The sequence below is a fragment of the Prinia subflava genome, chromosome 1, assembly GCF_021018805.1.
Source record: "Prinia subflava isolate CZ2003 ecotype Zambia chromosome 1, Cam_Psub_1.2, whole genome shotgun sequence".
In the NCBI taxonomy this organism is placed as follows: Eukaryota; Metazoa; Chordata; class Aves; order Passeriformes; family Cisticolidae; genus Prinia; species Prinia subflava.
This window is the reverse complement of record NC_086247.1, coordinates 39,072,775-39,099,614: the sequence shown is the minus strand read 5'-3', so window position 1 is coordinate 39,099,614 and position 26,840 is coordinate 39,072,775. Positions and strand designations below refer to the sequence as shown.

Sequence of the window (26,840 nt, the reverse complement as noted above, 5' to 3'; positions counted from 1 at the left end):
CCGGCGGAAAGCGGCGGGGCCGGGCCCGGCGTGGGGAGCTGCCCGCAGCCATGGTGCAGGACCCGGGCCCGCGGCTGGTGGCCGAGCTGCTGCTGCGGGCGGGGGCGGCCGGCGGCATCCTCTGCCTCTGCTCCCGCGCCTTCGTGGAGTGAGTAGCGCCGGGCGCGCCCCGCGTGTCCTCGTCCCGCGGCCGGGGGGCGCGGGCGGGAGGGGCCCCGCTGCTGCGGCCAGGGGATGCAAGCGGAGCAGGGTTTTGCGGGGCTGTGCACAAAAGCATCCCGATATGTTTATCATGTTTATCACTGGTGGGGGAGGGCAGAAAAGGGTGAGAGGAGCCCCCAGACGCCGATCCCGCTGCCGGAGCCCGCGCCCTCCCCCCTCTTCGCGCTCCCCATCCTCAGGGATGAGCCGGTTCCTCAACGAGAGGAGCACCAGAAAATTTAATTCCGGAGTGTACTGCGTAGCTGCAGCGTTTTCTGAACCTCGCTCCTGTGGGCTTTCGCGTCAGGCTTTAATTAAACTGTCGCCTTTTCCAAATTTGTTTCTTTTTTTGTTTCGCGTGTCTGGAGTCACAGGGCGGCCCGCGGGGGAAGGGCCTGGAAAGGTCCCTTGGGCCAGCCTTTCATGGGAACGGAGCCCAGGAGAGCCTAGCACCCCATCCAGTGTCATCCTGAAACGTCCAGTGGTGGGGGTTTATTGCATCCCTGGGGAGGTTTTCTCCACTGAATGGTTGCTTTTACGGTAAAAAAAAAAAAAAAAAAGTTTCGATAGTGACTTTCTGCATCTTTGTCTTTATTTTTACAGAGATCGAAAATTATATAAACTGGGATTAAAAGGATTTTATGTCAAAGATGGCAATGACAGCACAGGTAAGGTAATACAATGTACTATGCAATGTGATGTGCAGTCTTAAAGTGAGTTATATGTGGTTGTTGAAGTTGTTCCTAGTTCTGTGTTGTTTTTCAAATTTTGCTGTGGGGACAGAAGTGATAATAACTTAGAACTTACATAGCTTTCAGGTTACCATAATCTTGATGGAGAACTTTGAGTCAAACCAAGTGCAGTGCCTATAATCCTGTCCTGGTAAACTTTACCACCTCACGTAATACTCACTTGGTGCATGGAACAGATTATATCACACGTCCCTGACCTGGTCTTAAATCGTAATTTTGACTTAATTCAAAATTGATTGCGTGATGGAGAATCTGTGAATCCTAGATGTTTGTCTACTGCTGTCCCTACGCCAGCCTAGGACATTAGCTGTTGCTAGTTAGTCTGCTGAGCCAGAAGTAGAAAAGAAGGAATAGCACTGATGGAGAAAATTATGATTCACATATATACAATGAATCATATGAGGAGGACCAGAAAAGTAAGTCTCTCACTTGGCATGCTAGTAATCTAGGAATTATCATGGTGTATACTCTAACAAATTCAACACCACTCTCTTACTCCATCTCCTGAATTACTTATGGTTGTATACCTGAACATAATTCTTTTGATACCTCTTTTTATCATTGCTGTGTTGGTAGATCCAGCAGCATAATAGCTTGATTTGAAGGCAAATCTGATCAGAAATAGAAGCTGATAATTAATAGCACAGATTAGGTGGAGGCAGTGTGAGAGGAGTGAAAGAAGGAGATTGTAAACTATGTTTTTGTACACGTATGAGTGATTTGTGGTGATAATCAGTTAAAAATGGAAAAATCTCCTGATAATTCAGCAGTTGATTGTTTCAGTATTATAACTGAGTCAAGAGCTTTTGATTTCATGATTTCCATCCATACAGCTCCTACTTTCTCAATAATTTATTATTTGTAATTTTATATACACATATTTTTGCTTAACTATTTGATAGACTTGCAAGCTTGCTGGGAAGGGCGTAGTCGGGCAAAGAGAAAGTTATGAGGCTGTGTGAATACTGCCCAGCAGCAGCCAAAACATCAGTGTGTTATCCACACTATTTCAGCCACAAATCCCAAACACAATGCCACAGAGGCTGCTATGGAGAATGTTAACTCCTTTCCAGAGAGACCCAGTCCAGTGCTTTGGCTGTTGAAGTTCCATTTTGATTCCTACTGATAGTTATGCAGAAATTGAGCTCTTTATGAAGAAAATTTTTAAATGAGAAAGAAAGCATGAGGCAGTTCTGCTGGTTTTTTGTATGCCATGGCATTGAGGTGTCAGAACCAGATTATATTCATGAGTATAACTTGTTAACAGCAGAAGAACAAGCATCTGAGGAGGAGACCCGGTGTCCCAATGTGAGATTCAAGGTGGATAGTAATCATGGCCTGGACCTGGAAGAAGTTGAATTAGACTCGGAAGCTGAGCTTATGAAGAGCATGGGATTGCCTCTTCAGTTTGGTGGGCAGCCAGCCCACAGGGACTTTGTGGTAAATCCTTTTTTTGCTTTATTTGTTCTGTTTGTGTTGTGTTTCCAGACCTAGGGACATGCCTCTTCTCAGTTATTTCTGAGGTGACAGTTCATGGAACTTTAAGCTGCCTGCTTTGTGTCCAGGTAACAGCACACAGCACCTTGGTCTGTCCATGTTGTAAAACCCTACTGCCAGCTGGACTAAACAGGGTCAAGGCTGTGCTTTAGCCTTCCATATCCACTGCTCTCATGACAAGAGAAACCTGATTTAAACCAGCTGTGGTAAAGCTGATGCTGAACATCAGGACAACCAGTACACTCCAGTCTGAGCATGTATTTTCACACTGTCTGCTTTAACAAGTTAGCTTTTGACACTAATGTAATCAGCTGGTTTTTCAAATCCCCACTGCAGCTCATAAAGGCAGGATGCTCCAAAAGGCAGGAGTGAGGCTTTGGTGCTTTGCTTCCAATAGGGAACATTTGGGTTTTAGAAGGGGCCTGAAGTTTTAACAGATAAGAAAAAGACAGTGCAATATTCATTCACAGTGTCCACTTCATGGAATGCAGACCTCCCTGACAGTGAGACAGTACTTCTGTGCAGAGCACTGCATGGTTCCAACCTGATTAATTTGTAAATAAATAGGAGAAACTTATATGTGATTATAATTGATAACTTGTAAATACACCATACAGGCATCCAACTTCAAGCCCAAAGTCTATGTAAGGTTTTTGTTGCTATGTAGTAATATGTAAATAAGTTGAATGGGAAAATAATACATTTTCTTATGAGATTACTACTAAGCATTGTGCTTTTGACTGTGTGTGCTAACATAAGGGATGTGGATGAAAGATCAATGTCAGTTCTTCAGTTTTAACTTCTTTATAGTCCACCTTACACTTTTGTCAGTGTAACAAAACTAAAGATTGCAGCTGATAGGACATACATTTGCAGTCATTTTTCCATGTGAGTTTTGTCATCACAGGATGCCCCTCTGAAACAAGGGGAGTTGTAATTGATGAAACCAACAAGTTACCTTAGTGCTCCTTTCAGGATCGGGTTTCTGTCTTCTGTTCCACCAGATAACTGTAGTAGTTGAATTTGCTGTAACAAGTGAAATGATTGTATTGCACAAATGAAAGGGCCAGCCACCTGCTTGGGCAGGGTGTTATTGTTTCCTTGTATGTTAGCCTATTTGGAGGTTATTATAGGATGGGAAAGATATTGCTCTCCTCTTTAAGGACTCTTTCTTCAAGACATACAGAAATTCAGCTGCGAGATTTATAGGCTACAAAATTATGGGGGTTTTGTGTACAGCATCCAAAGATAGCAAGGATTTAACATTCTATGAGGCTGAGCATTGTATTTGCTATCCTGATAAGATACTGAACAGTGTTTGCTGGTCAGGTAGATATCAGGTAAAAGTAAGGGTCAGCCAGCACATCCCCATAAAACAGATCCTTGATGTTTCCAAATACTGTTTTGCTGTTGAGCTCAACCTTGTCACTCTTCAATTCCTGACCAACTTCCCTTAAGGATTTTATGGTGTTTCTTGTTGATGAATCTCCTTCTGAATCTTTGAGCTACTAATGACTTCCAACTCAGCAGCCTCACTTCTGTCTATCATTCTGCTTTTTTGTGTTTGTTTCTACAGACTTTCTTGCAGCTCTTCCTCACAGCTTCCTCAGAAGTGTCAGTTGAGGTTATGAAGCAGGGCCCTGTCAGACCCAGAAACTCTACAGCCTTTTTGGGGAGAAAGCTAACAGCAGAGCTGCACTGAGGGAGATTCCAATGGAAACAGAAATGTGATTGGAGAGAGGATGAGATTGTATATATGATACAGACTTCTAACTTTTCTATTATCTTTTAGGCAACAGAAAATTACAGAAATAAAAACAATGTGAAGATTACAAAAAAGAAAAAGAAGAAGAAAAAAGAGATACAGCAAAAACACAGGGATAAAATGGGGCAGGAATGCCAGGACAAAGGTGGTGATGGTTGTATCCAGCTCGTTTCTGGGGAGCTGGCCCTAGCTACAGAGCAATGTGAGATGAGCAGCAAACCTCAGGCTGGAATTGAAGGGAACTGTGAAAGTTCAGAAAGCCTTGCAAGTGAGGCTTTACCCAGTGAACTTAAGGAGAAATGGGAGAAGTACTGGAACGAGTATGGAGAGGGCCTCCTTTGGCAAAGTTGGTTGGAAAAGCACCAAGAGGTCTCATCGTCTGAGGGCATCACAGCCTCTGAGCCTTGGAATAGTCCAGACACTAAGGAAGAATGGGAGCAGCATTACAGTGAACTGTACTGGTATTACTGGGAACAGTTTCAGTACTGGACAAGTCAAGGATGGACTACTGAGAGCTCACATGGTGACGGGGTGGAAATCAATGGAGTTACACAGGAGCCTGGTTTTCTGGGGGAAATGGGCTTGGTTACCTCAGGACCTGAGCACAGTGAGGTGCTGAGCTTGGAGCTGTCTCCCTCCAAAACCAGAAGTGAGGAAACACTCCCTTCAAGTGCTGAGCCCCACAGTGAAATAATCTCTGGGATTTGTAATTTAAATCTGAATTTGGAGGAAGTGGAGCAGAGCAGTGCTGCTCTGACCCACAAAGATCCTGAAGAGCAGAGTTCATCTGACAGTGGCAGCCAGAAGGAGCCCTGTGATGGAGGAAGCAGGAAAAGGAGAGCATCTTGTGAAAGTAAAAGTTTTAATCAGTCAGGTAATACAAAATCAGATAAAGTTGATTATCAGAATTCTCTAGGGTGTTATATGTAAGAAACAAGGGCATGTCTGTATTATGCCATTTTTAAAAAGTCAATTAGGTATTTTGTGGAATGATTACATACTTGATTCCTTTTTCTTCCCTCTGCTTCTTTGGATGATTTCTCATCGCTAACCTTGTATATTGAATGTGTTCTTCAGCCAGAAATGGTTTCAATAGACCATGCACTTTATAAATCTTCAAATGTACTACAGAAATTGGTGAGATCACTTTTAGTGCATATTTAATTATTTATCTTAGTCTTGATATTGTAGCTGAGACTTAAGTCTGCTGCTAGTGACTTTCTAAGAGAGGAAGAAGGAGGTGTAGTCCCATCTTGATTCTACAGTAGAGCTGGAATGGGAGAAGTGAAAAGAAAATCTCTATTCCATAAAGAAATGTGTTTAAATCTCCTCTTACTAAACCTGTGTGAATATCTTTGTATAGCTAATGAGATGGAAACAAAATTTTACACACAAGGAGGACACTGTTTCAAATTTTGTATCTTGTAGCCATTTTATTTTTCTTGGGGAGATGAGATAATTTGAAGTTGGTCCTGGATCACATGGTTATCACTACAGTGTAATACTTGTAGCTTTATTAGTATGTTGTCCCTCAGACAAAGACATGTAAAGTGTGTTTGGCAGACTAATCAGTTCGAGCTGCAGGGGTGCTTTGGGAACAGGAAGATAAGGAATTGATTTATGCAGAAGGAAAATATGTATTTTTTTAGGTGTGGAAGAGTCATGCAGCTTGAATTCAAATGAAAAAAAGGAGTTGCTGCTTCATGACCAAAATGAAGATGAGGATGAAGAGCCTCCTGAATACAGAATTGTCAAAGTCAAGAGAAGGCAAGTCATAAAATTTACATGAGCTTTTTTCTCTTGAAGTCCAGGTCCGGGAGCCTTCTAATTTATACTAACTATACCTTTGACTGAGGATATGAGTTAAAATGTCACTACAAAGCCACATAGTCTTCCATCACTGCTTACTGCTTTGCCTCATAACAAGCAGTGGACATTTTCTCTCTTCCAGTGCTGTATGAAAACAGTGTATGGCCTTGATGACTGTAGAAGGTGATGATACTATTCTTGTGCCACTGAAGTATATGAGATTGTTAAATTGCATAGAGCAGCTTGCTTATTTAGGTCTCATTAGTATAGACAATACCAGAACAACAGTAAATAATCTGTATTGTTTAGCTGCATTGAATGCTGCCAGTAAAATGCTCAGGGCTGTGGCAGTTGTAAAATAGACAGTATCAGCCTTGTCACAGTTTTCTTCTTTCTTCTCTAAAAATATATACTCTCAAAGATGGTGAGATGGCTCTTCCTCTCTAATAAATTTGCAGACTCAAATGTGAAGGAGTGGGTGGAATTGTTGCTTGCTAATCATGTAACTATGGTTTCGTTCTAGTGTTTTGCTGTTGCTGCAGCATTAATAATAGATAATAATATAGATAACGTGATAGATGATTGGGGTAATTTGGAAATAAGGTGAGCAAACACTGTCTTCATCATGTAGGGCTTGCCATTAAGTATTTTAAGAGGTCATTCAGAATAGTTGGAATATTATAACCCCAGTAGAAGGGCTTTTGTCCATAGAATTGGGTAAAAAAAAACCAAACCAACCCAAAAATTCATGCATAAGAGTAGAGTTGTGTTGTTTGCTTGGTTTGGTTTCAGCAGTGTGTGGAGGAACTTACTTGAAGCCCACATGTAAATGTTTTCAATTTGCAAGATTTTTAGTAGTATAGCTGTAAAATGATTAGTTTCTTCACAGTAACTAACTTTGTCATCTGTGTTCTTCCCTAGCCATGAGCTGGATGTGGATGAAAACCCCATGGAAGACCCCGAGGAAACCTGCTCTGTGTTGGGTTTCAAGTGTGGCACAGGACAAAGGTAATTACTTATTAGAAGCTGTGGGGCTTTTCATAGCAAGTCAGCTCTCTTGTTACGGAAATAGACCATTCATCTCCATTTCCTCTCTTGTTAAACTTTGGAAGCTGATTCCCAGAGTTAGTCTCTGCTCTTAATAAAACTGTCATCCTTGGACTAGAGAGAGATGCAGAGTTAAAGAGAATAGTTAAAGAAAAGTGATTTGAAGAAGTGTAACACATAAGGTACTTTCAGCTGTATAAATGTTAAGTGGCTGGTGAGCTACTTAAATTAGAGCTTAAAGGCTCTGACAATGAATGGTCCTCTCCATTTGGAGTCCTGTGAGCTGAGATCATGATTTTTAACCGTTTCATATTGGAGAGAAGTTCCTTTATACTAGTGAAATGTTGCCATACTAGTAATGTGTTGCCACGTGTTGGCCAGTGAAATTTTTTAGTTGCATTTGCCAGAAGGTTAAAGTAGCTGTTTTGGAGGTTCTTGACAGCCACCAAAAAGATCTTTTATTCTGCTAATGAAGATATTTTTTTAATTTCCTATTCCTAGGGTGGCCTGAGACATTGTTTTCATCTTAAGTTATACAACTATTAGAAAAAAAATATCTAAAGCTAATCAGATTAAATATTTTCAAATAAAAAAAAATAACATGTTTATGAAGGTGTGTTGTTTTGAGCTACACCTGGTGAGGTATTTTAAATTGACCGATAATACTTAAATCTAAATCATTTTTTGTAGACATCAACATTCATTAAAGCTTCTAAACTGGAAATTAACCAACTAAGTCCTTATGCATGTATCTATCTGTCTGTCTGTTTTCAGGTATGGTGGAATTCCAGATTTCACCCACCGAAGTGTGCAGTATTTGGAGAAAAAAGCAAAACTCAAGTCCAAATTCTTGGATATGCGTAAACCAAGGAAGAGCAAAAACACACACATCTTCTTTACAGAGGAATCCGAAATGACGTGCAAAAAAAGCAAAACTTTGAAGAAAGTATGTTTAGTTGTTAACACTGTTGTAATTCATAGACTTATCTGCTGCCTTAGCTGTTGTTCTATTATGAAAACAAAACAAAAAAAAATTACCTAGAGTAGATGGCATTTTTAAATGTCAGTCCACTGCTCCTTTTTTTTTTTTTTTTTCCTTGTTTTCTCTCCCTCCTCCCTGCCTCCCACCAATGTAAGATTATTTCAATTAGGATGGCTATGGAAAGACATTGGTGGACCCTGTCAAGGGGAATGTGAGCTTAAATGGCCAAGTTATGTGGAAATCATTCCTAATATCTGGGTGCACATAACTTTAGAGGTGTGTGTAGGTTTCTGTTGTTACTAAAAGTATCTTTGATTGTAAATTGTATGTGAAGCCAGTTGTTAATGCTGGCATTTCAGCAGTAGCAGAAGACCTCTGTGTAGATCTATGTGTATTGCATTTCATGTAACTTCATGTTTTTAGTAATTTTGAAAGGGTTTTGCTTATATCTCTACTTGCATTTGTTTTCATCTCTAACTTCATGCTTTTTTTAACTCAGAAATTGCTAAGAAGTAGAAACACTTGGTCACTGGAGATTTTACTTAGTTAAGTCTTTTTGAAAATCTGAGGGGACAGATTTTAATGTTATCTCATTCTTCATACCTTCTTCTGGGATGCTTGGCATTCCCCAAAACCCAGGTGCAAAGCAGTGTTTTCTGGTGGTGGCCATACATGTTTTATTAAACTCCAGTAACATTGCTATAATTTCTGATTCATTTTTTTGTGCCTGGGGCCAGTATAGTTTGATGCCAACTTTAATTATGTAAAAGAAAAAAAAAGTTATAAATTTCCTCAGACTTTCAGGTAAGGAACTACTCCAGGTCTAGAGCCACTCAGAGCAACAGTAATGTAAAAGGGAGCATCTGCATGTGCCTTTGTGGAGTTTGGAGTGGTGTCTGTGCGTTGGTTAGGAGCTTATGTCGAGCTCTCTGCTGTGCAGCAGAACCCTTTACCACCTGCACCATTTGTACATCTTGAAGGTGAGGCAACTAATGCGTGAAGGTAATTTTACTTGTTTATGCTAAAAAGTTCTTGAGAGGCAGAATACATCTCTGAATGCAGATTAGAGAAAGATAGTTGTGAAGTAGTAGACTTGGTCACCTGGGCTGTGGCAAGTGTGTCCATTTTAGATATTACATGAGAATTATTTAGTGTATTTGTCTGTTGATCTTTTTGTTCGTTGGTTGTTTTTTTGTTTCTCTTTTGGAGGCAGCTGGCATCTAGTTCCCAAAGAACTTGTTTCCAAATATTTTTAAGAAGGGGCACAGTTAAGGACTTCTTCAGTGTTTTGAGTCTGTGTATTTTACAGACTGTGTATTTTATTGTTTTCAAACTACACGCAGTAGAGAGTGCCTGCAAGTGCTTTTGAACTGTAAGGCCTTTATACTGTGCCCTGGATAACAGATCATCATCTGATCATCTGTGATATTTGACAATTGCAGGTGGAAATGTTCCTGAAGCAGGTTAGCAAACCTGAGGAGGAGGACACGTCCCAGAGAGCCACCCCTCAGGGCAAAGCAGAGGCGTTGTCTGCGGGCAGCAGCGACTCCGAGGGTCAGGAAGGCGCTCCTGCCACACAGAATGTGGCGCTGGATGCTGAAATCCAGGAGCCACCACCGTCCTCCAGTGCAGCCTGCAGAGAGCCTGGAGGGAGTGAGCTGGAGGGGGAGGCACAGGACGCTGCAGCGAGTGGCGGCAATGAGCAGGGGCCAGGGAGAACCGAGCATGGCGGTGGGCGGCAGCTTGTACCTCTGGATATTCCTGATTATCTCCAGCCAGACACGGAGGACAGCAGCCAAGGTAAATCTATGTTCTGCAAAATGATGAAGTGAGTTGGCAGTGAACTTAATCCTGCCTTCTCGAGTTACTGGGTCGTGCACTACTTATTTATTTTCTAAATTCGATGAGACTCATGAGATCTAAGGGGTAATGAAAGCAATTGAGAGCTGTGCTAGTGAAATTAGCTTATTTCTGGAATGCCAGAATCCCAAGTCTTGTTTTCAATGGTGACAGTATTTCTTCATAGATGAACAGTCATTTATCCTCGAAATGGTCTAACAGGTTTGCAATTCATGCCTTTTTTTCCTCTGCAAGGATGAGGGTGATTAAATATCAAGTAGCTGCACAGACCATCAAGCTTTGGGTTCAAATGAACATTGCTGAGCTCTGGGGAACGTGTGTTAAAATTATTTTCTAGGATTTAAAAAAATCAGTATTATAAACTTTTCTATTTAACATGAAACAAAGGAAAGCAGAATCAATCAGGTTTTTATATGTAATTTAATCCTTCCTACAGTAGTTTGATTATGTTAGATCCCTACTGTAAAACTTGTCTAGATTGTTTTTTATTCTTAACTGATAAAAGGGCATTAAATTGGTCTCTGATCCACTTGTTTGCTCATTACATATTGTCTCCAGTTGAAGATTAAGGCTCTTAAATAATGGATGAACAGTGACGATTTTTAGGACTGTGACTAATCCCTTGTAATACAGGATGCTCTTTTTTAATTGAAAGCTTCTAATCTTTATAATCTGGCAAACAGCAATAAAGAGCATTTAGCAGTGTTTTTAAATCTTAACACTCACCTGCCAAGTACATTCCCTAGCCTACAAGAGCAGTGACTGTTAACTTTTGCAGTGTCTTCCAGCTGTAGATGAAAAAATGACTGTGAAGAAGAAGGAGATGAGAAGAAGAAGGAGGAGTAAAAATGCACTGAGAACAATACCTCCTGAGATCGCTGCTGATCCAGAGCTCGTCAAGTACTGGGCACAACGCTACCCGCCTCTTCTCTCGGTTTGATGAAGGAATTAAACTAGACAGAGGTATGTTCAGCACTAAGTGTGCTGATTTGGTGGTGTATCCAAGGATGTATTCAAATCTGTGGTCCTTCTTGCAGTTTATTACTAATTTTCCTAAAGGAGGAACACTATTGAACGTGTGTTTGCACCCATGGATAAATTCCTTCCCCTTCCAGCAGACAGGTGAAGAGAAGTCTTGGACTTCAGAAGTGCTTTTAGTGTGGGACATCCCTGTCTGCATTAGTCCTTATATTTGCTGAAGATCTTGCTCGACCAAAATTATACTTTGCCAGGACTTGTTCAGAAACTCAATGATATTCTTCTATTTCTGTATTTTATAAAATAATTTCATGAAACTTCCAAGTTTGCTGATGCATCTGGTTTCATTCTGTTTTGTTCTGACTTGCAGCAGTCTCTTGCAAAGCAACTTTTTTCCATGTTCACTTGTGAACCACTTCAAATCATAAATTTATAGGTAAAAGAGGAATTAGGATTACCAGACATTTTTTGTAGGTTGGGTTTGTAAGCCTTCCATTTCTAATGCTTTCCCTCATAAACTTGCAGATTAATTGGCAGACCAGACAGTGTTGTAAAGAAAGTAAAATCTTGGCTAAGACAGAATATATTTCTGGTTTTATTTGTTACAGAGCATAATCATGATTTATAAAGTTTTTCATAGCTATGCCCATGGACTTCTCCTTATAAACTAGAATCCTCAGCACCAAGGTCAACAAAATATGTACTGAGATTGAGGCATATCAGTTTGCTTCAGTGAGGCTTTGTTTACTTAGTAAATCTCTGGACTGAGCAGAGTTTATCATCTTCAAAGCTGGTATTTCCTGGTGGAATGCACTAAGCCAAAATTCTTGGGATTAATGCTAAACCTTCAGTTTTATGTGGGGCCTGGTTAGTTTTTAAATTAGTTGACCTTGAAATAAGAGGTGAAAGTACTCTTCTTCGCGTTTCTCTGCAGAGGGTTGGTTTTCTGTTACTCCTGAGAAAATAGCTGAGCACATTGCCGTCCGCGTCAGTCAGTCGTTCAACTGCGACATCGTAGTGGACGCGTTCTGCGGCGTCGGAGGAAACGCTATTCAGTTTGCATTGACCTCAAAAAAAGGTAAGTAGGTGTTGTATACAGTGCATTAGTTTTGTTTCTTCAGTCTTTGTCCCGACACTGTTTGGGCATGTGCACTGTTGGTTTATTTTCTTTTTTGGTGCTTCTGTAGCAACAGCAGCTGCTTTACTTTATCAGACTCAAAATATAACCTTTCTGTTTTCTAAAAGGACCAATCAAACTGCTTTTTTATTTTAAGCTGAATTTATGTTGTACTAGTCAACACTATTTTTGTGTGGCATAATACCTGAACTGTCAGATACTCTGCAGATCACTGGTAAAGTGGACTTTTGTCGAAGTTGCTGCTTTTCCCAGTTGTTACTTGAAGTCTCTGTGCTCAAAAACAGGTTCCATGTGAATGGTACTTAAAGCACTTGAATGGAATCTCCTGCAGATTCTGCAGAATCAAGTACAGAGAAGTGATGATACCTTCATGGTAGTCTAATGCCAGCTAATGAAATTGTAGTGAAATGTTGAAAGTACTTTCTTACTGTAGAAACATTTCCTGCTAGATACTCATACTAGTTCATCTAACTCTTCTGACTAATGTTTGAGTGAGACAAATGGTAGCTTCTACTGCATTAAATTTGATAGTCTATGATCCAATCTACACATCTCACTTAGCTTTTTGTATTTCCTGGCTAAATTTTAATTTCTGTTATTATGTACTATTCTGGTATCATCCATCTCTCTTGGGCTGTGTTGGTTGGGGCTTTTTAAGCTCAATTTTCAGAACTATGTGGCCAACCACAATTAAACATTTCTCTTAAACAAAGGAGAAGAGTCAGTTTCTAATGGACATTGAGGTTGTCAGGCTCGTGCCAAACCTGAGGCAAGGGCTCCCTCCCTTAGGCAGACAGTGCCATATGCAGTCCTTGAGTCAAGGTGCGGGGCTGTCACTGCCACACCGCGGTGACCTGCCCGTGGTCGTGTGGCGTTCCCTGTTTTCGTTAATCCCTGCGCTCGCCATCTCTCGTGGGCAGTGATCGCCATCGACATCGATCCCGAGAAGCTGCGGCTGGCGCGGCACAACGCGGAGGTGTACGGCGTGGCCGAGCACATCGACTTCCTGTGCGGGGACTTCATGGCGCTGGCGGCCGGCCTGCGCGCCGACGTGGTGTTCCTCAGCCCGCCCTGGGGCGGGCCTGACTACGCCACGGCCGAAATCTTCGACATCCAGACCATGATCTGCCCTGATGGATATCCTTTCCAACTTATGCTGTGTGGTGGTTCTCCTCTCCTCTCCTCTCCTCTCCTCTCCGAACCTCTCCTCTCCTCTCCGAACCTCTCCTCTCCTCTCCGAACCTCTCCTCTCCTCTCCTCTCCGAACCTCTCCTCTCCTCTCCTCTCCGAACCTCTCCTCTCCGAACCTCTCCTCTCCGAACCTCTCCTCTCCTCTCCTCTCCTCTCCTCTCCTCTCCTCTCCTCTCCTCTCCTCTCCTCTCCTCTCCTCTCCTCTCCTCTCCTCTCCTCTCCGAACCTCTCCTCTCCTCTCCTCTCCTCTCCGAACCTCTCCTCTCCGAACCTCTCCCCTTCCCTTCCCTTCCCTTCCCTTCCCTTCCCTTCCCTTCCCTTCCCTTCCCTTCCCTTCCCTTCCCTTCCCTTCCCTTCCCTTCCCTTCCCTTCCCTTCCCTTCCCTTCCCTTCCCTTCCCTTCCCTTCCCTTCCCTTCCCTTCCCTTCCCTTCCCTTCCCTTCCCTTCCCTTCCCTTCCCTTCCCTTCCCTTCCCTTCCCTTCCCTTCCCTTCCCTTCCCTTCCCTTCCCTTCCCTTCCCTTCCCTTCCCTTCCCTTCCCTTCCCTTCCCTTCCCTTCCCTTCCCTTCCCTTCCCTTCCCTTCCCTTCCCTTCCCTTCCCTTCCCGCACCTTCCCTTCCCTTCCCTTCCCGCACCTTCCCTTCCCGCACCTTCCCTTCCCGCACCTTCCCTTCCCGCACCTTCCCTTCCCTTCCCGCACCTTCCCTTCCCGCACCTTCCCTTCCCGCACCTTCCCGCACCTTCCCGCACCTTCCCGCACCTTCCCGCACCTTCCCGCACCTTCCCGCACCTTCCCGCACCTTCCCTTCCCTTCCCTTCCCTTCCCTTCCCGCACCTTCCCGCACCTTCCCTTCCCTTCCCGCACCTTCCCGCACCTTCCCTTCCCGCACCTTCCCTTCCCGCACCTTCCCTTCCCTTCCCGCACCTTCCCTTCCCTTCCCTTCCCTTCCCTTCCCTTCCCTTCCCTTCCCTTCCCTTCCCTTCCCTTCCCTTCCCGCACCTTCCCTTCCCGCACCTTCCCTTCCCGCACCTTCCCTTCCCGCACCTTCCCTTCCCGCACCTTCCCTTCCCGCACCTTCCCGCACCTTCCCGCACCTTCCCGCACCTTCCCGCACCTTCCCGCACCTTCCCTTCCCGCACCTTCCCTTCCCGCACCTTCCCTTCCCGCACCTTCCCGCACCTTCCCGCACCTTCCCGCACCTTCCCGCACCTTCCCGCACCGCACCTTCCCGCACCGCACCTTCCCGCACCGCACCTTCCCGCACCGCACCTTCCCGCACCTTCCCTTCCCTTCCCTTCCCTTCCCTTCCCTTCCCTTCCCTTCCCTTCCCTTCCCTTCCCTTCCCTTCCCTTCCCTTCCCTTCCCTTCCCTTCCCTTCCCTTCCCTTCCCGCACCTTCCCTTCCCGCACCTTCCCTTCCCGCACCTTCCCTTCCCGCACCTTCCCTTCCCGCACCTTCCCTTCCCGCACCTTCCCTTCCCGCACCTTCCCTTCCCGCACCTTCCCTTCCCGCACCTTCCCGCACCTTCCCGCACCTTCCCGCACCTTCCCGCACCTTCCCGCACCTTCCCGCACCTTCCCGCACCTTCCCTTCCCGCACCTTCCCGCACCTTCCCGCACCTTCCCGCACCTTCCCTTCCCGCACCTTCCCGCACCTTCCCGCACCTTCCCGCACCTTCCCGCACCTTCCCTTCCCGCACCTTCCCTTCCCGCACCTTCCCGCACCTTCCCGCACCTTCCCTTCCCGCACCTTCCCGCACCTTCCCTTCCCGCACCTTCCCGCACCTTCCCTTCCCGCACCTTCCCGCACCTTCCCTTCCCGCACCTTCCCTTCCCGCACCTTCCCTTCCCGCACCTTCCCTTCCCTTCCCGCACCTTCCCTTCCCGCACCTTCCCTTCCCGCACCTTCCCTTCCCGCACCTTCCCTTCCCGCACCTTCCCTTCCCGCACCTTCCCTTCCCGCACCTTCCCTTCCCGCACCTTCCCTTCCCGCACCTTCCCTTCCCGCACCTTCCCTTCCCGCACCTTCCCTTCCCTTCCCGCACCTTCCCTTCCCGCACCTTCCCTTCCCGCACCTTCCCTTCCCGCACCTTCCCTTCCCGCACCTTCCCTTCCCGCACCTTCCCGCACCTTCCCTTCCCGCACCTTCCCGCACCTTCCCTTCCCGCACCTTCCCGCACCTTCCCTTCCCGCACCTTCCCTTCCCGCACCTTCCCTTCCCGCACCTTCCCTTCCCGCACCTTCCCTTCCCGCACCTTCCCTTCCCGCACCTTCCCTTCCCGCACCTTCCCTTCCCGCACCTTCCCTTCCCGCACCTTCCCTTCCCGCACCTTCCCGCACCTTCCCGCACCTTCCCGCACCTTCCCGCACCTTCCCGCACCTTCCCGCACCTTCCCGCACCTTCCCGCACCGCACCTTCCCGCACCTTCCCGCACCTTCCCGCACCTTCCCGCACCGCACCTTCCCTTCCCTTCCCTTCCCTTCCCTTCCCGCACCTTCCCTTCCCTTCCCTTCCCTTCCCTTCCCTTCCCTTCCCTTCCCTTCCCTTCCCTTCCCTTCCCTTCCCTTCCCTTCCCTTCCCTTCCCTTCCCTTCCCTTCCCTTCCCTTCCCTTCCCTTCCCTTCCCTTCCCTTCCCTTCCCTTCCCTTCCCTTCCCTTCCCTTCCCTTCCCTTCCCTTCCCTTCCCTTCCCTTCCCTTCCCTTCCCTTCCCTTCCCGCACCTTCCCTTCCCTTCCCTTCCCTTCCCTTCCCTTCCCTTCCCTTCCCGCACCTTCCCTTCCCGCACCTTCCCTTCCCGCACCTTCCCTTCCCGCACCTTCCCGCACCTTCCCGCACCTTCCCGCACCTTCCCGCACCTTCCCGCACCTTCCCGCACCTTCCCGCACCTTCCCGCACCTTCCCGCACCTTCCCGCACCTTCCCGCACCTTCCCGCACCTTCCCGCACCTTCCCGCACCTTCCCGCACCTTCCCTTCCCGCACCTTCCCTTCCCGCACCTTCCCTTCCCGCACCTTCCCTTCCCGCACCTTCCCTTCCCGCACCTTCCCGCACCTTCCCGCACCTTCCCGCACCTTCCCGCACCTTCCCGCACCTTCCCGCACCTTCCCTTCCCGCACCTTCCCTTCCCGCACCTTCCCTTCCCGCACCTTCCCTTCCCGCACCTTCCCTTCCCGCACCTTCCCTTCCCGCACCTTCCCGCACCTTCCCGCACCTTCCCGCACCTTCCCGCACCTTCCCGCACCTTCCCTTCCCTTCCCGCACCTTCCCTTCCCTTCCCGCACCTTCCCTTCCCTTCCCGCACCTTCCCTTCCCGCACCTTCCCTTCCCGCACCTTCCCTTCCCGCACCTTCCCTTCCCGCACCTTCCCTTCCCGCACCTTCCCTTCCCGCACCTTCCCTTCCCTTCCCTTCCCGCACCTTCCCTTCCCCTCCCCTCCCCTCCCCTCCCCATGGGGTTTGCATGCCCAGTTGGATGATGTGGCTGGTAGCTGGAGTTCCAGATGCAAACCATTTGTTTAGTCCTCTTCCCCACTTAAATTTAAATATTTTTATTTTTTATTACCAAAAAAACCAGTGATGAGGTTTTCCTGAAAGCAAAAAATCCATCAGTGAATTGAGTAGCTCGCAATTTAAAACATCTGTTCAACAGTTTTAACTCTTTTAAATTATTTTATTAAAATATCCCAAAGTAATCAAATAGCTACGTGTTGTGTATATATATATATATAAGTAATAACTAGTTGTGTGAGCTATGACCTTGTCATTAATTCGACTTTTTAATTGATTCATAAAGGGAATATCTTACTTAAAATATCTTACTAAAACTGTTCTCAGTTATAACACCTGCCTGTGACTTGGGAAATCACAGAAGAGTGTAAGCAAAATATTAACTCTTTTGATTAATGTATAGAATTTCATATTAGCTTATTAACAGTGATACTGAGCACTCATTCATCTGGGAAGGTTTAACATAATGGTTTTGTCATACATGAAGAGTGAGGTTTCTTCTGTCACAGAGTAATCTTAATTTGTTCCCTTTTTTTGCTAAACTGTAGCCATATTTGTACAAGTAGAGAAAATCTCTATGCATGTGTGAGAGAATCCACAAAATGGATTAAAAAACAAATGTAAACCAAATATACTAGCTACAAACTATGTTCAAATTTCTCAAATACTTCTCTGTAGTTCAGTTAAATTTTCATAAAAAATGAGTGTTGGGGTTTTTTCTACTTTTAGGGCACTAATGGTGAAATAGTTTCTTCATTACTGAAAAAATCCTACTCACGCACTCGAAAGAATAACTACAATTTAATTGCATAATATTTGAAATTGAGACATACTTTCAAAATGAATGAATACAAAGAAACTTTTCCTTCCCCATTCTTGTTTTTTTCCTTTACTGGATTCTACATTTGAAATTTTCAGGCTCTCCAAGAAGATCACCAACAACATTGTGTACTTTCTGCCTCGGAATGCAGATATTAACCAGGTGTGTTACTGGATGAGGTCTTGGTAGTGAATAAAATGCTCAGCTCACTTAAAACATAAGTATTATAAGCACATACAGAAAATTTTTAGGTCTGTTCAGCTGAATGTAGGGTATTTGGGGTTTTTTTAAGTTGACCCTTGTGTTGATTTCTGTTTGCAGTACTTTTGGTATATTTAGAAATGGGAGTGTAAGATTATGTGCATGGTTTTGACACTATTTCTTCTTAAAGCAGCAGAATGGGGTTTCCTGTGGAAGTTTCAAAGCCAATTGCCAGGCACATACATCATTATAAAAATACCAAAACCCAATATGTTTTAACCAGCTCTCACTATCTGATAAGTTGGTGAGTCACAGACTTTCATAGCGGTCAGTTCATGAAGGAGCTGCAGGAAATTTCAGCCTGCAGTCACTGCTCTCCCTGATGAGTAGATTAGACACAAATATCCTGGTGGTACTGTTGGTGTCCACACAGGTGTGTGGTTCCATATAGGCTGCTTGCATTGAAGTGATTCGTGATAAACACAGATTTTGGGACACTGCTGTGGGGTTTTCTGTATTAGAGATTTTTGATAGAGGGGTTTTTTTAAGCAGTTACATGACTAGCAATTCCCCTGAGTGTCTGGTTTAGTTTCCTCTGTGTATTTTCTATGTTAATCATGTCTTGCAGCTTTTTGCTAAGAAGGGAGCAGTTCTCACCTGCCAAATGCCACAGGACTTCCCAGGACTTTCTCCTGCTTTTCCAAAAACTATGTCTGACTTAGAGCAGACAGGGCATCAAGCCATATGGTGGCTTGTGGAATTGTTGGTGGCAAACAGCTGGCTTGAGAAAAAGGCTGAAATTCACATGGCCTGAGTATTAGCAGACTCTAAGCCCATGCTGTGCACAGTACCATTGCTTTGGCAGGTGATGATTCAATTCCTTTTTGCATTTCAGGCTTGCTGAAATGTCAAAGTGGTTTATGAATCTTCAAACAGGGACTTTAATTTTAGGTAGAGTTTCTCTAATAATTACAATGTCTTACCACTGCATTTTATCAAATATTTCATTCCCATGATGAAGAGTGACCACAGAGAGTTTTCTGCTCTACTCATGAGCACTTCTTACTGGATTTCGAAGTGGCAAAGGCATCTAAATTTCACTTGTGTTTCCACAAAAGCATCCAGGGGTACTCCCCACAGTCCTTCACCTTTCCCTGCAGAGGAGCTGAGCTCTTCTGGGTGCCTGGACCAGGTGTCCTGACATTTCTGTATCTTGATGCAGTTGGCTCTGAATGACATTGATTACATCCATGGGTTTGGCTTAACACAGGTGGCTGCAGAGTAACAACTTTGCTCAAAACTGTGCCTCAGTTGTGAAAAGTTCATGGCTGAGGTCCTGGGTTTGGTTCAGTTCAGTGTTCCAGGCTATGGGCTCCTCTCAGGAAGAAAAATCAGCTCCTTATGCCTTTCTTTAGAAATAGTGGCAGTAGAAGAAAAAAAAGAAGAAAAAAAGAAAAAAAAAAAGAAAACCAAAAGGCTGATGATCTGAGAGGAGGAAAGAGAATTTTAATCAAGCCCACTGTTCAAGGAAGTGTCTTCATCCTTTGTCCTGTGTGGACAAAGGTGTGCCAAACATGGCTGTTCCAAACCTGACCTTGGTGAATACTCTGATCCACAGAAGACTGGTATGGATTTGACTACCAAAATCTCTGGCTGTATTTAATATTTAAGAATGAAATTTCTGGATTTACTGCCACCACACTTCCAGGGCTGTGAATCTCCAGAAAAAGGGAAAAAAGAAAAAAAAGCCCAGCAGTTGGAAGCAACCTTGCAATAAACATACTGTTTAAGCATTCGTTATGATGGTTCAAATTTAGTGGAAAATACGTAATTTTTATGGAAGATAGCTATCAGATCACTGTTAGATAGCAAACAAAATAGGGATATAGGGATCCTACTGCTGGAGTGAAAGCAGGGTGGTAGCTGACCCTGACCTAGCTGTGTCAGAGGACTTGGTGTTCATTGCCTTATTGGTGGACAAGATATCCTTGTTCCACATGATTTCATTGCAAAACCAGCACTTATTACTTCTGCAGGCACGGCCACTTCTGTGTAGAGTTGGTCTTGTAGAGCGAAATGGGATTCTTTGAATTCCCTTAAAAAAATCAACAGTTTAGGTCGAAAAGAAATGAACTTTTGTGCTTCTGCCTCAAGAGGGAGCAGCGAGCCAGTGCAAGATGGTTGGTTCCTTTACAAGAAAGTGAAAACACTTCCTTGAATTGCATCAAATCTCCTTGTTTACAAACATGTTAGAAAATTTGTAATGGATGCAGGTCTAGTTTTAGGTTGAATTAATCTTTAACAACATTCTTTCTAGCTAGGAATAATCATAAATAATCATTATGTGTGTGCACATACATTGAAAAATATGTATGTTTATTACTGCCTGTTATATAGTTGATAAGTGTAGTTTATGAAGTATTGTTTAGCTGTGCTCTGCCTCGTTGGGCAGAGTGAGGACTGTGTACTCACCTCTGGGAAATGGAGTCATCCCAGGTAGTCCAATCTCTTTCATAGACTCTTTTCTGTACCAGATAATACTTCTGTGTGTTAATATTTGCAGCAAAGAAGGAGGAACCTGCATTTTGTTGCTGCAGGACCTTCTTGCTAAAGGTGGGATCTGTTCTTTTCATCCCATTGTAGAAGTTGTACTCAGCTACTGTTGGTCTCTCACGGGTGGTCAGAATGTTGTCAGGATGCTTGATGGCTCCCCCAATAAGCTGGAGAGCCTGAAATGTTGGTGACCTGGTCTGTTGTGAGACAGAAAACCACATGAGCATCTCTATCAGCCTAGCCAAGTTTGGAAGATGGAGTAATGAGGAATTGGGAGTTTATTACTTACCCTGCCTGTGCGTGGTTAGCAGCTCAGATACTGGATTGTGCCTTAGTGATTGTTTAAAACATCACCATTCCTTGAAGACAGGTGTACTGTTGTTTGTGGTAGCTGTGTCTCATTTTGTCAGATTGTGCTGTTGTTGGAGCTTTTGCTGTCCTAAATGTTGGTGTCTCTGACCTGGCTTATATTTCAAATACTGCCAAAATACAGAAATGGCTTTTTGTTTCTTGTCTAGTGTAGAGTGCTTCTATGAGCCTAGAATTAAGCAAAGTATTCTCAGCCTTGATAGTCCTACAAAACATACACATTATGCTAGTACTTCTCTTTTTTCTTGTCTTTGTTCCCACCTCATCTCCATCAGTCATTTTGAGAAAATCGGGGGTTAGACACTGAGGGCTTGTTCTGTCTGCAGTACTACTGCCTGGATGGAAAAGTCTTTGCTGTGTTTCTGTTTGTGAAGGTCCAGTTGTTAAAAATGACTGCTCAATGAAGGGAATGTAAAGATGGGTAAAACCCATTTATTTATTTGAACTTGCTCTTTTAGCTATGATTTTAAAATGGAGACATAGCCAAATAGGACTTGCCCAAGCCGAGTCATCTTTATTTAGGAGTAAATAGAACAATGAGCAAAGCAGGGAGTGAGAGGCCAGGAAATGAACAGAGGTTGATTTGATAGTATTTTTAAGATGCATAGGTATTAGGGGAGTTGGCAGGTAAAAGTCTGTGGGCTGATGTGTTTTGCAGGCTGATAATTTCTAAGTGACTGTAATTGCATACACTTCAGCTATGACTATTGTGTTAATAACAGCTTTTAAGCAGCCCACTTCTAAACTTGTGTGTGTTCTCTATCCTTGAAAAAAGAGAAAGCCAGAAGTTACCCACAGCATACACCAAGCCAGAGTGATACTTCTGAACTTAAGCCTTCCTGAAGCTCATAGTGCTTGCATACTGAATTGTAGTTTGCCTGCGTGAAGAACAAAATAAATAAATGTCTGGCTTCTTAAAGCGTGGCAGCACCACTGTGATGGTATCATCATTCACATGCATACCTTTACGTTTTAAAAAATGCTACCTGAGAGCATTTTATTTTATTATGTTGAGTGTAAAGAATGCCATTGCCTACTTTTTCAAGTGGGTGTGTTTTGTTCCCCTTACCTTTTAGGTTGGGTGCCAGGGGAGGGGATTCTTCATTTTAGTAGTATTCTATAAAATTAATTAATTTACAGTGTCCTTGTGTGACTGCATATCAAGTCAAAAAGCTTGTATTTCTCATACCTCAGAAAGGTTTCTAGGAGGGGAGAAAAAATATGATAAATTTTTTGTCCATAGTTATGTTAGTTGGTGGCTGGAACAGATAAGAAGTTACTTTACTAAAAGAGTTTCAGTATGATTAAAAAATGTGAAAAACCCCTGAAGACCAGTAGGAAAACCTTCAAAAGTACGCCTGAAGAATGTAAGGGAGGTTTGCACCTCAAGCAAACTTGTGTGCTCCTGAAATAATCTGTGTTTGTTTCCCCTTTCATATTTTCCTCTTTTCTGATGTCTCCTTTTCAAACCTGTTGGCTGCTGTTTGGATGTGTTGTGGCTGTGTCTGTAGCTGTGGATTCCTTTTAGCAGTGGTCACTGAACTGAAGGATGAAGGTGAGAGGGATGCAGGGAGGGTTAACTGAAGCTGAAACCTTTACCTCTGCCTAGGGACAGCAGCACAGCAAAGGAGGCAATATCTGTTATTGCCCCAGGTTATGGGGTTTTGGGCAGGGAATCATTGTATGTACACAGGAAAGTGCAAAACAGAGAAGTTCTGGACTAGTCAAGTTTTTAAAAGAAATTAGAAGCCTTTCTCTATTCACTGTTGTAGCGCACTGCAAAAACAGGAGATGTTTGTCGGTATCTCTAAAAATAGCTGAGCACCTTTGTTTTTCTCAAAGCATCGTTCCTCAATCTGCTGTTATTTTTAGAGGGTGTCCCTCTGCCAGGCCAGCACCCTCGTGAAGCTTGATGTGTGGCAGCCTTCCCTCACTACACTTGTCAGGGTTGACTGAGCCCTGCCGAGGAAAACTTGGCACTCCTACGTAATTAAATTTGCAACCTCCAGCAATTTACAACTAAGCATTGTCACAGAGGATTTGCATTTCTCTCTGAATATCGAGTGGGTTAAAGAGCATACAGTGCTAGATCTGTCACAGCAGAGCTTACTGCCATGTGTTCATTTAAATTTTTTTCACCTTTGGGTTTATCAAGTACCTTAAGTCATTGTTTGAAATTAACCATAGTTATCCTGGATTTAACACTTAGAGTCCTGGCACAGCATATGTAAATTTTCAGCTGTCCCTTGGTGGACAACACCCATCAGTGTAGGGGCATCTTGTTTTACTTGGTCTTCTAAGCGAAATGTTTAGTAAACACTAGTGTTTGATATCAATGCATTAGTCATACTTAGATATGCTGGTGACACAAACCATGCCCAGAAAGCAGGAGTGCATAACCCCAAGACACTAATTTCAGTATTCTTATATTGACTAATCCCATTAATATTTTAGAATACTTAAGTGATATAAGCTATAAAGTGCAAAGCCTCTTAATGCATTTCAGAAGGGACATTCCAGCTTCTGTTTGTAAAAAATCCAAAGTTAACATCTTCCTAGAAAAACTGTGGATCACCCCACAATGCTTTGTGGATTTCAAGTAAGAACAGATAAGTTGTAAAATTAACATTCCTGATCACTTGCCAATTTCAGATTCCTTGTGCTATTTATAAGTCAGCCAGCCTCTGTTTTTTTACTTAAGTGTTAGGTTCCTCTCTTACAAGCACGCAGAGCGTTTTTTCCTATCACCAGAAGTTGAAGGATGAAGAAACTGCTCACACTTTTTTGTCTGCAAAAACAAAAAAATTAAAAGGGAGCAAATCAAAACAGAAAAGTAAATGCTTGATTTAGTTAAGTGTGGCAGTTTTCTGGACAAGTCAATAAAGGTGCAAAGCATAATTTAAAATTATCTGTTATTTTCTCTTGATAGTAGGCTGATTTTTCACTTGCAATAAAATAGAGGAAGTTCAGCATGTTTATATTTAACCTGCACGATAGGGTCAAGTCTCAAGGGGCTTTAGAAGTGTTAATAACATAGCCTGAGCTTTAAGCTAAGATGATGTTAGCAGCTGAAACTGAGATCAGTTAAATTCTGCTGCAGGCTTGTAGACCCTGATAACTTTATGTCTGCCTGGGAAGTTTCCCTGCATGGGGAACTACAGAAATTATTTTCCTGCAGCAGCCTGGAGAATGGCACCACAGAGCAGAACTGGCTGTGGAGCATGGACCCCCACCCCAGGACAGGTCCTCAAGGTCCAGAGTGGAGGGGAAAAAATCAGACAATGTTCAGACTTGGTGTACGTCCTTCTGACTGTGCGGTCTCTCCTGATGAGGAATTGATGGCCTGTAAGCTGTTATGCCTCAGAGGCATCCTATGAGGCATCCTGAGCAGGAACAGGAGGGGGACAGTGCTGCGTGCCCCAGTCCAGAGTGCAAAGCCCGCTGTGAGATGTTGTCTGTCTATAGTCATTAAGCGTTAAAGGTGTGCACCAGGCTCCGTCCAACAGAGCATGAATGGTGAAATTCTCACTCCGGTGATCATAAACACAAAGCTGGGACCCGTGGGCCTGACAGGCTCCCCCAGCCTGCAGAGGCACTGCCTGCTACGTCAGTGTTAGAACAGCTTCTTCTTTGGTTGTGAGAGTTAATAGCAACAATTAACTGTGACCTTTTTTTGTTTATCTGCATGTTTGCAGCTTAGTTTTGTTTGGGTTGTTCTCCTCCATCCTGCCACTTTTCAGTGCAACCTTTATGCTTCCTAATTCTAATTACTAAAATTGGTTTTACTCTTCCTCCAAAATTTGGGATGTGACATCTTCCAAGCACAGCTTACAGCTTGCTTTTTGCTATATCTGGGTGTCTCAAATGCCAAGTACCCTGCAAACCAGAGTTTAGCATCTCTTGCCTCAGCACAGCATGTCAAGTTCTGAGTATTTCTCTTTGGTTCTGAAATCCTCTTGTTTTCGTTTTGTTTGGGTGAGGAGGGTTTTTCAGTCACAAGCCACAAACGGGTTCTGTGAGTAAAAGGAGACACAAAAAGAGGATCAGAAGCATTAGCTGCCAAGGAAGGTTTTCCACAAGTATTAACAGCAAATATTTTTTTTTTGATTGTTTGTGCATTAGAAGGTTTTGGGTTTTGCCTCTTTTCCTGGGCATTGATTGGTTTCCTTTTTGTTCTTTGTTTTTCAGGTGGCTTCCTTAGCAGGGCCAGGAGGGAAAGTGGAAATAGAGCAAAATTTTCTCAATAACAAACTGAAGACAATAACAGCTTATTTTGGTGATCTAATAAGGCATGACAACTCCTGAACTCCATGTGGATTCTTCCAAACCCAGCCTCCCTGACTGCTGCTTTGCTTAAGCTTTCGTACAGCTGGCTGGTCAAAAATGACTTAAAGCCATTTTCCGCTTTAATTTCTGTTTACAGAAATTTGTTCTGTGTATTGTTACTGTCAATAAATGTTTTATAATAATGTTGACAAAACTGTAAATGTAGAAAAGCTGTGAATGTATGAAGAAAGATCTTTATAAAATACAGTCTTGCAAGGTTCAAGCCCAACCCGTGGAAGTGGGGTTCAGGATTTCTTTGTAACTCTCGCATGTGCTACTTTGTGCTTGCTCTGGTTTTGAGCACCCAGAGGGTCAAGAAAAAAAAGCCTGAAAGCCACAGGAGCTGCTGCCTGTGCTTGAGAAGCCTGAAAGCCACAGGAGCTGCTGCCTGTGCTTGAGAAGCAGAAGGATCTGAAGATGAGGTGGAACTAGAGGGTCAGGTGCACCATGAGGGGTTAGCCCCAGTCCACCTCTCTTGCTCCATGCTCACTGAGAAATCTTTTCAGGTTTTTGTTGCAGGATGAAGGTTCACACGTTAATTCCACCAGAGTACTCTGGCTTGTTGCAGCTCAAAGAGAGAGCTTGGTTTGTTTGTGTCTGGAGGTGGGACTCTACCCTCTGAGTATTGTCACTTTATTTTTTATCTCCCTGCTGTTCCTCTTCATTGCAAAGATATTGTGAAGAAACCTTCTGCCTGGAGGTTTGTATTAGTAAGCAGAGGAGTTTCTGTCCCCACTCTTTTCTAGACCTTTGGAATTCTCACACAGGCTTCAGCGAGGGCAGAAATAAACCAGCTTTTCCTGGTGAGGGCTCTCCACTCCCACTTATAGCTTGGAGGGGAATAGTGGCCTTTGTGAAGTTCTTTGAGCAGAAGAGGAGGCAGGTGAGAAATGTCATGGGCACGGCTATGGTGCTCTCACTGAAATACTTTCACATTAAATCCCAAGGCTCAGTGTTGAGCTTGTTTTTGAGGCAAGAGTGTAGGAATAATAATTTCTAAGATAAATTAATGCCGCTTCTCATCTGCTTTGAGTGCAGCAGGACACTGAAGGCAGCAGGAACTAAGCACTAAACCACACATTAGTGCTATCCAAGAAAACTACAATAACAGAATAACCAAGTAAGAGGATCCATTTTCCCCATTAAAGAATGAAATCCAACTCTTCAAAACAGTTAAAGAGACGAAAGTGTTGGTGTGTGCATGGGTTGTTATGACTCAGTGTGTGTCTGCAGTGCAGTAAAATAGCCCTTGGAAGATAGCTGTTTTCTAGCTTTGCTGTCTTTCCAGAACCAGACAAGTGCTGAACTGTTGCTGTAACATTTGTGCTTCATGTAAGGTATTTTATGAAGATACTTTGGTTAATTCGGATCACTGCACTTTGCCACAGTGCCACAGCAAGGAAGTTTTGTCCTGGCTCTGCATCAGCATTTTAAAGGAATTATTAAGGAAATAATATATCTTAGAAGTTTCCTATTAGGTCGTAGTGGAGTTTGCTAAGAGTGCTAATACTGCAGGAGCTCTAAACCTACTGTGGCAGTGGCATGTGAATGTAATAATGCTGTTAGATTTTCACTACAAGCTACAAATAAAAATCCAAGTCCATGAGCCTGACTGAAGAATAGATTCATTTATACTGTGTATGTCACAGTACTCTGTACACTAAAATTTTACTATATTTGGATTATTGCTGCTTGTACAAATACCCTTATCTTATTATTTGGTCCTTTTTCCTCCTTAAGGAGATGCTTTAGAAGCATTTTGAGATCTTGCTGATGCTACTCCTATAAAAGGAAACTCTGACAGTGAAATGCCTGTGAATTTACTTTTAGCCTCTGGAAAGTAGTTAG

At 43.9% G+C, this 26,840-nt stretch overlaps 1 protein-coding gene across 1 annotated transcript; it reads left to right on the top strand.

Moving 5' to 3' along the window:
• On the top strand, positions 1-26,840 carry TGS1 (trimethylguanosine synthase 1). Its single transcript, XM_063393931.1, is given in 14 exon segments — positions 1-148; positions 805-869; positions 2,221-2,393; positions 4,243-5,089; positions 5,865-5,982; positions 6,946-7,032; positions 7,846-8,017; positions 9,496-9,853; positions 10,702-10,832; positions 10,834-10,876; positions 11,826-11,969; positions 12,950-13,168; positions 17,629-17,705; positions 24,855-26,840. Coding segments are annotated over 14 exon segments (2,649 nt in total). The 5' UTR covers positions 1-50; the 3' UTR covers positions 24,972-26,840.